A 14223-nucleotide genomic window follows, 5' to 3' on the forward strand; every position below is an offset into this window, starting at 1 on the left:
GCAGGAGGAGGGGGTGCGGGAGCAGGGAACCGCATGAGGAACCCCAACATGAACCAAAACCCTCTCATCAACGTCCGCGACCGCCTGTTTCACGCTCTCTTCTTTAAGATGGCAGTCACCTACGCCCGGCTCTTCCCGCCTTCATTCAGGCGGATTTTTGAGTTCTTCGTTCTGCTGAAGGTAAGACCCCCGAGCGCGTCCATTAACTCCATTACCACAGCTCGCTGCGCCAAACGTTAGGAGAATCGGGGCTGTGCCGCCTAAGGGGGGGCTTGTCACCTGTTGGTTTAAATGGCAGGCAGGCTGGATGTGGTGCTACGAGGGGTGCAAATCCGAAGGTGTTGATGCCAGTTAGCCCCCTGGACGTCACGCTCAGGCGGTTTAGATGTATGGCTTTCTCAGGTCTGCTCGGTTGGGTTAATTCGGCGTGTTTGAGTTTCTTGCAGAGCCACAATTCCGTTGATAAGACTTTATAGACCGATAGAACTTTATTGGGGACAATTGTTTGCTTTGTTATTTTTATATATGTAGACTTTCAGTAAATGTACATGTACTTGCCTGGCTGACGCCTTTACCCAAAGTAGTTTGCAATATTCAATGGATACAATTGCTTGCGATGCTTTTTAGTTTTTAAATTTGCCGCGCAGGCAGGTGAAGTGACTTGCTCAGGGTCACACAGTGTGAGTAGTGGGATATCTGACCCCCCCCCCCCCCCCCCCCCTAAAGTTTGGAGTCCTAAGCCTTAACCACAACACTACAGTACCCTGCAAATATAACAAGAAGCGGTACTTATGTACTGAACGGTCGGCTTGTACCCATTTGTATTATTGTGACGCAAATCAGATTTTCGTTTTTAACATAAGGCACCCACCCAAAGGGGACATTAACATTAGGGACCTATTGGCAACTATGCTCCACCCCCACTAACTTTAAGGTTGGTTTTTGTGGTTGGGGTAGGCCAGTCTAATAATTTAAACAACAAAGATGAAGCAACCGGGACGGAGCCCAACACTAGAATGGATACGAACTGCCGTCCATTTAGTACACAAGTACCAAAAAAACAAACCTCTCCCAGGTGTACACCAGAAAAAGACAGAAAACGTCTGAGTTGGCAGCCCCATGCCCAGTGAGGCGCTATACTGGCGTATTGTCATTGGTGTAAAGGAGCCCCCCGTCGTGTTTCTTGACACTCGTCTGCTGAATGATTTGTTGCCTGAAAGTCCTCAGTGGTGGTGTGTCAGAGAGGGGATGTGCAGAATTGTTCATAATGGCACTCCGTTTTAGATAGATAGACACTTTATTAATCCCAAGGGGAAAATACACTTACTCCAGCAGCACCTTACTGATACAAAAAACAATATTAAATTAAAGATTGATAATAATGCAGGTAAAAACAGACAATAACTTTATATAATGTTAACGTTTACCCCTCCGGGTGGAATTGAAGAGTCACATAGTTTGGAGGAGGAACGATCTCCTCAGTCTGTCAGTGGAGCAGGATGGTGACAGCAGTCTGTCGCTGAAGCTGCTCCTCTGTCTAGAGATGACACTATTTAGTGGATGCAGTGGATTTTCCATAATTGATAGGAGCCTGCTGAGCGTTTTGTCTTCATTCTCTCCTTTGCTATGACTTGCAGGGGGTCACGAGTGTGCCCCATTACTGAGCCTGCCCTTTCAATTATCTTCTGTGTGGTAGCGCTTTGAGTAGTGAGAATGGCGCTCTATAAATGTAATGAATTATTATTATTACAAATTAATCTAAGGCCTCATACAGTTAGGTCCATAAATATTTAGTTTAGATTAGATTAGATAAGAACTTTATTTATCCCGAGGGAAATTCTTTTGTCATATACAGTGATCCCTCGCTATATCGCGCTTCGCCTTTCGCGGCTTCACTCCATCGCGGATTTTATATGTAAGCATATTTAAATATATATATCGCGGATTTTTTGCTGGTTCGCGGATTTCTGCGGACAATGGGTCTTTTAATTTCTGGTACATGCTTCCTCAGTTGGTTTGCCCAGTTGATTTCATACAAGGGACGCTATTGGCAGATGGCCGAGAAGCTACCCGGCTTACTTTCTCTCTCTGTCTCTCTTGCGCTGACGTAGGGGGGTGTGAGCAGGGGGGCTGTTCGCACACCTAGACGATAGGGACGTTGCACTGTGTGCAGCTGCTTCCTGAAGGACATGCTGCACGGTGCTTCGCATACTTAAAAGCTCGAAGGGCACGTATTGATTTTTGCTTGAAAAACAAATTCTCTCTCTCTCTGTCTGCTCCTGACGGAGGGGGTGTGAGCTGCCGCCTTCAACAGCTTTGTGCCGGCGGTGCTTCGCATACTTAAAAGCCAAACAGCCCTATTGATTTGTTTGCTTTTGTCTCTGTCTATCTCTGTGACATGATCTGCTCCTGACAGGCATTCCTTTGAAGAGGAAGATATGTTTGCATTCTTTTAATTGTGAGACGAAACTGTGATCTCTGTCTTGTCATGGAGCACGGTTTAAACTTTTGAAAAAGAGACAAATGTTTGTTTGCAGTGTTTGAATAACATTCCTGTCTCTCTACAACCTCCTGTGTTTCTGCGCAAATCTGTGACCCAAGCATGACAATATAAAAATAACCATATAAACATATGGTTTCTACTTCGCGGATTTTCTTATTTCGCGGGTGGCTCTGGAACGCAACCCCCGCGATGGAGGAGGGATTACTGTACATGCTCAGTGCAACAAGAGGAATAAAGATAAGGTAGTAAAGAGTAAAAAGATCAGTAGTAATAGTGCAAACAGAATAACAAAATAACTCTAAACAAAGTAACAAATAACTATAACTAATAGTTTGTATTATAACTGTATAACTAATTTGTGCAAAGCAACAAACAACTATAACTAAAACTATAACAGATATAATAAAACAACAGATTATTAGTGCAAGTGGTTATGAAAAGTGACTAAGTGTTTGTGCCATGAATAAATGAGATAGCAGCATGTGATGATGGGATGAAACAAACATTCAGTAACATATAGATGAGTAAATAAAAAAAAACGAATGAGACCTAATGACAAAAATTCTGAAAAAGATCACTTACAGAATGAGGAAGAGTTATACAGTCTTATTGCCACAGGTAGAAAGGATTTCCTGTGGCGTTCGGTTCTGCATTTGGAGGCAATGAGTCTTTTGCTGTGTGTGCTCTGATGACCCATCAAGGAGGCATGCATGGGGTGAGAGAGGTTGTCCATGATACTGAGGAGCTTTTTCAGCATTCTCCTCTCAGACACCTCCACCAGGTTCTCCAGTCTGACACCCAGGACAGAACCAGCCTTTTTAATTTGGACAGAGACCACTTTTTTCTCATTTTGGTTCTGTACATTACCACAATGAATTTGAAATGAAACAACTCCGATGCAGTTGAAGTGCAGACTTTCAGCTTTAATTCAGTGGGGTGAACAAAACGATTACATAAAAATGTGAGGCAACTAAAGCATTTTGTGAACACAATCCCTTCATTTCAGGAACTCAAAAGTAATTGGACAAATGAAATAACTGGAAATCAAATGTTCATTTCTAATACTTGGTTGAAAACCCTTTGCTGGCAATGACAGCCTGAAGTCTTGAACTCCTGGACATCACCAGATGTTGGGTTTCCTCCTTTTTAATGCTCTGCCAGGCCTTTACTGCAGCGGCTTTCAGTTGCTGTTTGTTTGTGGGCCTTTCTGTCTGAAGTTTAGTCTTCAACAAGTGAAATGCCTGCTCAGTTGGGTTAAGATCAGGTGACTGACTTGGTCATTCCAGAATTTTCCACTTCTTTGCTTTAATAAACTCCTGGGTTGCTTTGGCTGCATGTTTTGGGTCATTGTCCATCTGTATCATGAATCAATTGGACTGCTATATTTAGCTGGATTTGAGCAGACAGTATGTCTCTGAACACCTCAGAATTCATTCGGCTGTTTCTGTTCTGTGTCACATCATCAATAAACACTAGTGTCCCAGTGCCACTGGCAGCCATGCACGCCCAAGCCATCACACTGCCTCCCTCCACCATGTTTTACAGATGATGTGCTATGCTTTGGATAATGAGCTGTTCCACGCCTTCTCCATACTTTTTTCTTGCCATCATTCTGGTAGAGGTTATCTTGGTTTCATCTGTCCAAAGAATGTTTTTCCAGAACTGTGCTGGCCTTTTTAGATGTTCTTAAGCAGCAAAGTCCAATCTAGCCTTTCTATTCTTGAGCTTATGAGTGGCTTGCACCTTGCAGTGCACCCTCTGTATTTACTTTCATGCAGTCTTCTCTTTATGGTAGACTTGGATATCGATACGCCCGCCTACCCCCTGAAGAGTGTTCTTCACTTGGTTGGCTGTTGTGAAGCCATGGAAATGATTCTGCAATCATCCACCACTGTTGTCTCCCGTGGACGTCCAGGTGTTTTTGTGTTGCTGAGTTCACCAGTGCTTGCTTTCTTTCTCAGGATGTACCAAACTGTAGATTTTGCCACTCGTAATATTGTAGAAATTTCTCGGATTGTTTTTTTCTTTTGTCGCAGCTTAAGGATGGCTTCTTTCACCTACATGGAGAGCTCCTTTGACCGCATGTTGTCTGTTCACAGCAAAATCTTCCACATGCAAGCATCACACCTCAAATCAACTCCAGTCCTTTTATCTGCTTAATTGATAAGGACATAACGACGGACTTGACCACACCTGCCCATGAAATAGCCTTTGAGTCAATTGTCCAATTACTTTTGAGCCCCTGAAATGAAGGGATTGTGTACAAAAAATGCTTCAGTTGCCTCACATTTTTATGCAATCGTTTTGTTCACCCCACTGAATTAAAGCTGAAAGTCTGCACTTCAACTGCATCGGAGTTGTTTCATTTCAAATTCATTGTGGTAATGTACAGAACCAAAATTAGAAAAAAGCTCTCTCTGTCCAAATATTTATGGACCTAAGTGTATGCAGTATTTAAATGTTCATCTTTATTGTCTCCTCCACTACATGCAACTGGGGGGTCCAGACTGCCTGCCCTTTTTAATGAGCTTCAGATAAATGGGGAGGGTTATTTCAGGAAGGGCATCCGGTGTAAAATTTTGCCAAATCAATACGAGGACAACAATTTTGGAGGATCCGCTGTGGCAACCCCTGATTGGAACAGCCAAAAGAAGAAGTTAATTCAGTGGGTCACTTCTGAAGTGATGTTACCAGCCTAGCACACACCACAGTGGCCATCACTGAACTGTAGAACATTAGAACACTCTGGACGAGAACAGGCCATTCAGCCCAACAAAGCTCACCAGTCCTGTCCACTTATTTCTTCCCAAAAACATCAAGTTGAGTTTTGAAAGTCCCTAACATCTTACTGTCCACCACACTTGGTGTCTCTGGTGCTCATTGTAAAGAGAAACCTCCTAATGTTTATGTGAACATTAGTAGTTTCTCCTTAAGTTTCCAACTGTGTCCCCATGTTCTTGATGAACTCATTTTAAAGTCACCGTCTTGATCCACTGGACTAATTCCCTTCACAATTTTAAACACTTCACTCAGGTCTACTCTTGATCTCCTTTTGGTTAAACTGTAAAGGCTCAGCTCTTTTCATCTTTCCTCATAACTCATCTCCTGTAGCCCTGAATCAGCCCAATCGCTCTTCTCTGGACCTTTTCTAGTGTTGCTATGTCTATTTTGTAATAAGGAGACCCAAACTGCACCCTGGACTCCAGATGAGGCCTCACCAGTGTGTTATAAAGCTTGAGCAGAACCTCCTGTGACTTGGACTCCACACATCAAGGCACTATATAACCTGACATTCTGTTACCCTTCTTAATGGCTTCTCAACACTGTCTGGCAGTCGATAGCTTAGGGTCCACTAGGACTCCTCAATCCTTCTCATAAGGTGGACTCTCGGTTTGTGTATTCAAACCTCACATTTTCACTTCCTATGTAATTTTATAATTCTTTTATTTATATAGCGATTTTCTCACTACTCAAAGCGCTCAGCAATTGCCGGTTAAGGGCCTTGCTCAAGGGCCCAACAGAGCAGAGTCCCTATTGGCATTTACAGGATTCGAACCGGCAACCTTCAGATTGCCAGTGCAGATCCCTAGCCTCAGAGCCGCCATTCTGCCTATGTATAATTGTTTACATTTACTGACATTAAACTTCATCGTCCACAAATCTGCCAAATCCTGTATGCTATCCAAGTCCTTCTGTGTTGATATAACGGATTCCAAATTATCTGCTAATCCACCTATCTTGGTTTCATCTGCAAACTTCACCAGCTTGTTACGTATATTCCTATCTAAATCATTTATAGTAATTAAAATAGCAGCGGCCCCAGTACTGCCCCCTGCTGAACACCACTCTCAACATCGGCCATTTCTGATGAGGTTCCTCACACCGTCACCCTCTGCTCCCTGTGTCTGAGCCAATTCTGCACCCATCTAAAAACATCACCCTGAACTGCCACTTCTTTTAGTTTGATGCCCACCCTGTCATGTGGCACCTTATTTATCTTGACTTTCAGAAAGCATTTGATAATCTCATCTGCTCCACTCTGATCGTATCGTTTTGTTGCCTCCTCATAGAATTCCAGCTTGTTAGTCAAACACAGCCTGAAGATGTGAAGGATGTCACTGTCCACAATTACAGGACACCATCTCCTAAGGCAGCGTTTCTCAACCTTTAAGTATTTGCGACCAAGTTTTCTTAACAGTTTTAATCGCGCCCCCCCAACGTTTTTTTGAAACTCTAATAAAATTTATTCCTATATTTTTTTTTGCTGCCAATATACTGCTACAAGTTTAAAATTTCCTTACGAATAGTGAAATTATGCCACATATGGCAACATTCGCACCCCCTTTTTTGTTACTTCGCGCCCCACAGATTGAGAACTGCTGTTCTAAGGGAAAAAAAACAAAGAGTTCACTCTGCCCTTTCTTGTCTAATTTCTTTCTGTTATGAGACCAGTCCAGCCTGTCATTGATGTGGACCCCCAAGTGCCTGCAGTAGTGGACCATTTCCACATCCACTCCTTGCCTATAGAGGCTCTCTGGTGCAGCGAAGATCAATAAGCAGTTTTTTTGTTTGCTGATATCAAGTTGCAGACAATTCTCAGAGTTCTCCCCATGACTCCTCTCCTCGACTTCACCCCCCTTGTCAGTACCCCCCCCCCCCCCCCAATACGTGCAGAGAGTTTCCACAAGTGACCTGACCAGCTGTTCTGTTCATAGTCAGAGGTGTAGAGAGTGAAGAGTAAAGCAGACAGGCCTGTCCCTTGTGTTGCTCCCACCATCCCACTGACAGAGAGTCCATCATCCAGGGCACCACAGGCTCACCCACCTGCGTATCTCTTGAGTTACCCCTTAACAGAGATGGCTGGATGGTACTGAAGGCACTGGAGAGATCCAAACACAGAATCCTCACAGTGCTGCCATCTTTGTCCAGTCTTGTGATCGATAATTGCATCCAGTCTTTGTCAAATAGGCAAACTGCAGTGGGTCCAGATGGTCTACCACAAAAGGACCAGCCTCTCAAGTGTCTTCAAGGTGGGGGGGAGTAAGTGCCACTGGTCCCTAGTCATTACATGAAGAAACGTCTGCCTTCCTTTGAACAGGAACAATGCAAGATGTTTTCCACACTTTGTGGAGCCTAAGTGACATAGAGCAGGTGACAGAGGACAAGAACATTTATTTCTGTAGCACATTTTCAAACAAATGATGTGAGCTCAAAGTACTTTACAGGATGAAGAAAGAGAAAAAAGATTAAATTAGGCAATATTAATTAACATAAATAAAAGTAAGGTCAGATGGCCAGGGAGAACAGAAATAACAAAAAAAAAACACAAACTCCAGAATCTGCAGGGGGTCCAAGGCCACGAGACCACCCAGCCCCTTCTAGGCATTCTACCTAATATCAATGACCTCAATCAGTCCTCATGGGGTATTGAGGGTTCACATGGAAGAACTTGATGAGGGCGGTCATGTGGGCTTCTGGCCTTTAACCCATCAATGGAGGGACGTCATGGTGCTTTGATCGGGTGGAGGTGAGGGTGCAGGTCGCCACCGCAGAAAACCGGAAAAAGAACAGCAGAGAAAGTAGGGGTGAGTACGGATTGAGGAGCCACCAAAGCCCGTTGGCGCAGGTCTTAAGAACTCAAGGACAGAGTCCATCTGGTCCCACTGGTTTTTCTGTGTGTAGCCCCCTCAGTTTCCCCCCACCCCCCCCATTCTGTTATGAACAGGACGTACCGATGCTCAGAGGTGTGGTAGGAGTTGCTAGTGAAGTACGGGTGGCGTGGGGGTCATTAGAAGAATTGTGCAGTGGGAGGGACAGTCTACTAAACAAAATGGCTTCAGGGCAGTAGCCTTGTCTGGCATCTGAGGCCACTAATGACGCCCGGTCCATCCCAGACATGTCATGTTATTCTGCGTGAGTTTTTCTTCTATTTTAGCTCTGTAAGCTTCCCTTCTTTTACTTGCAGATGAAAATTTGACTTTTTACAAAACCTCAATACATGTAAAAAAATATTATGACAAACACCCCCCCAATACACACCAGAATGATAGGAAACTTCACACTTGGCTTATTATAAGAAGAACCACAGTGGTGCATCATACAATCATACAGGCGTATTGCTGTAGGTGTGAAGGACCCCCATTAGTGCTTCTGTACACACTTGAGCTGCATGTCTGCCTTTAAACCTCACACCTCCGCCTTTTATTACTGCTCTGGTCATAGTCAGTCTGTCTGCTGCCATCTCTTTCAGTTCCTCGGACCACCTTTGTGTGTTCACTTCTGTCCATTTACAGGTGCACTTCTTCCATTGTCAGCCTGTCGGCCCCCCATTTGTCTCTGTTCTTCACTTCCCCATCAGAAGTTCATTGGCCTCAAAAGTGTTCCCATTTTGCTAAAGAGATTCAAAGATCCCCTGCAATCGGGGCAGTTGGGTGGGCAGCCATTCTTGCTTTGACCTGCATAGTAGACGTTGAGGTCACATATTTTATTTATCACGTGTACTCGGTACGATGAAGTTCTGTGTGTTGACAATAAAACAGTCAATGCGAAAAGAGAGAGGCAGAAACTTACGAAGCGTGCAGCCCCCCCGTAGAGTTAAATACTCATCTCGTGAAAAGATCCGGACTTTGACTTGCCCATTTCTTTATTTTCAGCCGTTCTTTGGTGGGTTTACTGGTGTGTTTGTGGTTGTGGTCATCTTGCAATGCCCACTTTTGGTTTGGCTTCAATCCACTGCTCTCACGTTATCCTCAAGACCCTTCTGGTATAATGAAGAATTCATTGTGGATTCTCTGGTGAGCTGCCCAGGCCCTGAAAGAGTAAAGTGCCCCCCAAACCAGAAGTTTCCCACCACTGTGCTGTACTGTGTCTATCAGGTTTGTCTGCTCAGAGAGCTCTACCTTTGTCCCGTCTCTCCAGAACATTCCTGGTCGTCCTTAGGTGTTCATGGCCAGACGTCTGTTGTGTCCTGGCACACCTCCCATGTCCATCTCAGTTGGGCAGCCACTTTTTAATGGTGGACTTGTGACTTCAACAGTGACAAGAGCTACCTGGCCGGCCCTGTGATGGAATTCCGGACGTCTTTCTCCATCTTGAACACTCCTCTCAGCCTGGTAATCTTCTCCATTGTATAGATGACCTTCCACAACTCTCACTCTCTGTGCTTTCATTTCAGTGTACATTGAGGTATTAAAATCTGCAAATGTTGTAAGACACTAGGGCTCTCTGCTCCCCCTTTAAACCCAACAGACAGACTCACAGGACACCGGTTAAAAGCATGAAGAAGTATTTTTCATTCTTTTCTTCTCCAATAGTGCATACCACAGGCAAGGAAATAAGCGCAATACTCGAATCTCACTCTGTTTTCTCCTCCACACCTCCCGACTCTTCAGCAGTCCTTTTTATTGTCCTCGACCCGGAAGGGCTTCTGTCCTGCCCATGTGACTGGGTCACAAGGAGAACTCAAGTTTTCTTCAGCTTGGAAGTACATCTGGGCTTTCGTCCGCGGGCTATGGATGGGACATGACTCCCCAGGTTCTTTTGCAGCGTCCACTGGCGGCACCCATGGTATCCAGCAGGGCTGTGGTATTCAATTATATGGCCCGTTGTGCCCTGCGGGAATCCGGGGCACCACTGCAGTGCAGGGAAGCTGCCATCTAGTGTCTTGGGGGAGGTAGTGTCCCAAAGAGGTTGCCTTCCCCCCTCCTTTCCACTCTGTGGGCGTCCCGGCCGAGCTGCAGGCCGTTTATCACACAGTTAAAAAAAGGGAACCACCGGTTCTAAAACGTTTGAGTCTTCCTTCCACATAACCTGCCAGACCTGCAGCTCAGTGTGTTCTCTTCACAGCTGGACATGATGCCTGCTTTGCCCGTCGTTAAGCTGTGAGGTGTTGCCTGTCACGCCAGCCGTCGACTTTTTAGTAAGTTGGCGTCAGATGCTGTTGTGGCTTTTGCTCAGCCAGACTTGCCCGTGTTGGTTTTCTCCAGTTTCCAAATTCCTTTTGATGGCACCTTGGCTTCCTTTACGATTTCTGTACTGAAAAGACCGACCCGGCTGAGGGGTATAGTGGCCTTCCTTTGTGAGTGTCTTTGCCAACATTGTCCAAATAAGCTGTGTGTTGACATGCCATTTTAATAGCCCAGCTTCAAAAATGCCATTTAAACTCCAGCTAGGGAAACTGGGAAGTTGGTCTCTGAGGACCCTAAGTTAACAAATGTAGAGTTCTCAGCGAAAGATCCCAGTCATGTGGCCATGTAACCTCTGAGCCAGACAAGGAGTTACGAATTTCACGGTCTCTGTGTGTCCATTGCTCTCTGTGATCACACACACATACACACACACACGTCCAGCAGCCATTGGTAGAAGATAAACTTCGTGAGGTAATCACACTCTTCCTTCTGCTTGTTGAAATACAGGGAGATTCACTCAAAGGAGACTCCTGTTAGGATGAAGCAATCTGAACCCAAACTGTTCCCTCTGTCCCTTGACGTACGTGTAATCGAATGCATTACATGCCATGCTGGAAGTGGTTTCCGTCTTCGACGCGGCGCTCGATGTTCCTGAACGTGTCGGCAAAGGTCTCGGTGGGGCATAGCAGCAATTACACGTTGGATGTTTTCCTTCAAATCCTCCACAGCGTGAGGCTTGTTCCGATAGACTTTTCCTTTGGAGGAAGAAGTCTGGTGGCGTCAAATCTGACGACCATGGTGGCCAAAGCCCCTTTGAAATGACCCTGTTGTTGGACGACGACTCCATTTCTGCCAGGCTCTTTGCCAATGTGCGACACGTTGCTCCATCTTGCTGGAAGTCACCTTCCATTAACTCACGATCATCCAGTTGATTCTGCTGTTGCCTAAACGAATTGTTGACCCAATAAGTTTGCACCATGATGACGCGCTGCTCGATACTGAATACCACCATCCTGACTGAGTGGGTAGGTACCCTGAAGTTGAAAACAGCTGTCTGGACTCACCTCATTGCTCCGACGTAGGAGCATCCCGGCTCATTCGAAGCTCTGCATACCGAGGGGCACACTGCCTGTTGTTTCATTCAGATTGCTTTGTCCTACTGAGAGTTATTACCCTGCAGAAATAAGCTCAGCGCACAATGTCAGGAGAAAGTGAGAGGCTCCATGCTTGTTTTTGAATTCCCAGCTGCCTTTGGTGATGTTTAGATAGATAGATAGATACTTTATTAATTCCCATACTCCAGCAACAGCATACTGATAATAACAATATTAAATTAAAGAGTGATAACAATGCAGGTATACAGACAATAACTTTGTATAATGTTAACGTTTACCCGCCCAGGTGGAATTGAAGAGTCACATAGTGTGGTGGAGGACCGATCTCCTCAGTCTGTCAGTGTAACAGGACGGTGACAGCAGTCTGTCGCTGAAGCTGCTCCTCTGTCTGGAGATGACACTGTTCAGTGTATTCTCCATGATTGACAGGAGCCTGCTGAGTGCCCGTTGCTCTGCCACAGATGTCAGACTGTCCAGCTCCATGCCTACAATAGAGCCTGTCTTCCTCACCAGTTTGTCCAGGTGTGAGGCGTCCTTCTTCTTAATGCTGCCTCCCCAGCACACCACCGCGTAGAAGATGACGCTCGCCACAACCGTCTGATAGACCATCTGCAGCATCTTATTGCAGATGTTGGATGCCAGCCTTCTAATGAAGTATAGCCGGCTCTGTCCTCTCTTGCACAGAGCATCAGTATTGGCAGTCCAGTCTAATTTATCATCCAGCTGCACTCCCAGGTATTTATAGGTCTGCACCCTCTGCACACAGTCACCTCTGATGATCATGGGGTCCATGAGGGGCCTGGTTCTCCTAAAATCCACCACCAGCTCCTTGGTTTTGCTGGTGTTAAGGTGTAGGTGGTTTGAGTCACACCATTTAACAAAGTCCTTGATGAGGTTCCTATACTCCTCCTCATGCCCACTCCTGATGCAGCCCACAATAGCAGTGTCTTCAGTGAACTTTTGCACGTGGCAGGACTCCGAGTTGTACTGGAAGTCCAATGTATATAGGCTGAACAGGACCAGAGAAAGTACAGTCCGCTGTGGCGCTCCTGTGCTGCTGACCACAATGTCAGACCTGCAGTTCCCAAGACGCACATACTGAGGTCTGTCTGTAAGATAGTCCACAATCCATGCCACCAGGTGTGAATCTACTCCCATCTCTGTCAGCTTGTCCCTAAGGAGCACAGGTTGGATGGCGTTGAAGGCGCTAGAGAAGTGTAGAAACATAATTCTTACAGCACCACTGCCTCTGTCCAAGTGGGAGAGGGATCGGTGTAGCATGTAGATGATGGCATCCTCCGCTCCCACCTTCTCCTGATATGCAAACTGCAGAGGGTTGAGGGTGTGGCGGACCTATGGCCTCAAGTGGTGAAGCAGCAGCCGCTCCATGGTCTTCATCACATGTGACGTCAGAGCAACAGGCCGGAAGTCATTCAGCTCACTAGGATGTGATACCTTTGGGACTGGGGTGATGCAAGATGTTTTCCAAAGCCTCGGGACTCTCCCCTGTTCCAGGCTCAGGTTGAAGTTGCGCTGTAGAGGACTCCCCTGCTCCAACGCACAGGCCTTCAGCAGTCGTGGCGATACTCCATCTGGACCCGCTGCTTTGCTGGCACAAAGTCTCCTCAGCTCTCTGCTCACCTGTGCTGCTGTAATTGTGGTGGGGGTAAACCCTCTCCTATGCTGGTATCAGCAGAAGGATGGTTGGAGGGTGCAGAACTCTGAGGTGAGAGTGGGTTAGGGTGGTCAAACCTGTTAAAGAAGTTGTTCATTTGGTTTGCTCTCTTCACGTCTCTCTCAATGGTGGCACCCTGCTTCGAGCTGCAGCCAGTGATGATCTTCATCCCATCCCACACTTCCTTCATGCTGTTATTCTGCAACTTCTGCTCCAGCTTTCTCCTGTACTGCTCCTTCGCCGCCCTGAGCTGGACTCGGAGTTCCTTCTGCACGCGCTTGAGCTCATGCTGATCACCGCCTTTGAAAGCCCTTTTCTTCTGGTTCAAAAGGCCCTTGATGTCACTTGTAATCCATGGCTTGTTGTTAGCATAGCAGCGTACTGTTCTTACTGGAACTACAATGTCCATACAGAAGTTGATGTATTCAGTAGTGCAGTCAACAACCTCCTCAATGTTCTCACTATGTGATCCCTGCAGGATGTCCCAGTCTGTAGTTCCAGTCTCTCAGGGCCTGCTGTGCCTCAGGGGACCACTTCCTGAATGAGCGTGTGGTTGTAGGTAGGACCCTCACTCTTGGTGTGTAGTGAGGCTGAAGCAGAACCAGGTTATGATCTGCTTTCCCAAGCGCAGGCAGCAGGGTGGCGCTGTTTAATCATTTTTTAGCGCATTTTGATGTCATGTGAGGGTTTTAATAATAATAATAATTCATTATTTATATAGCGCTTTTCTCATGTCGAAGGAGAACTCTTAAGTGGGACGTACATATGTAAATATTTAAATAAATTATTTCTTTATTTTTCACCAACTTTGTTCTGCTCAAATGCCAGCCAAAATACTCCAAACCAAGTACAGGGTGGTCCAGATCTAATTATGCAATTTTTCATTACACTATGACTTAAGTTTATTACATAGAAAATTCACAAAAAATTTTTTGTTGCCTATAGATGGCAACTAGATGCCCTGTATTCATTTATCACAAGATATTTCGAACAATTCTTTTGTCTTGCATTGTTTTCCTGCAT

General features: G+C 45.6%; 1 protein-coding gene across 1 annotated transcript in view; it reads left to right on the top strand.

Annotated features, from left to right (window-relative positions):
• tmem259 (transmembrane protein 259) overlaps positions 1-14223 on the top strand; it is an 80146-nt gene that overhangs the window by 1438 nt on the left and 64485 nt on the right. The window contains exon 2 of the mRNA XM_028816655.2: positions 1-180. This exon is cut by the window's left edge and continues 15 nt beyond it. Within this exon, the coding sequence (XP_028672488.2) occupies positions 1-180 (180 nt within the window). The remainder of the gene's footprint in view (positions 181-14223) is intronic.

This window comes from Erpetoichthys calabaricus, chromosome 12 (assembly GCF_900747795.2).
Source record: "Erpetoichthys calabaricus chromosome 12, fErpCal1.3, whole genome shotgun sequence".
Classification (NCBI taxonomy): domain Eukaryota; kingdom Metazoa; phylum Chordata; class Cladistia; order Polypteriformes; family Polypteridae; genus Erpetoichthys; species Erpetoichthys calabaricus.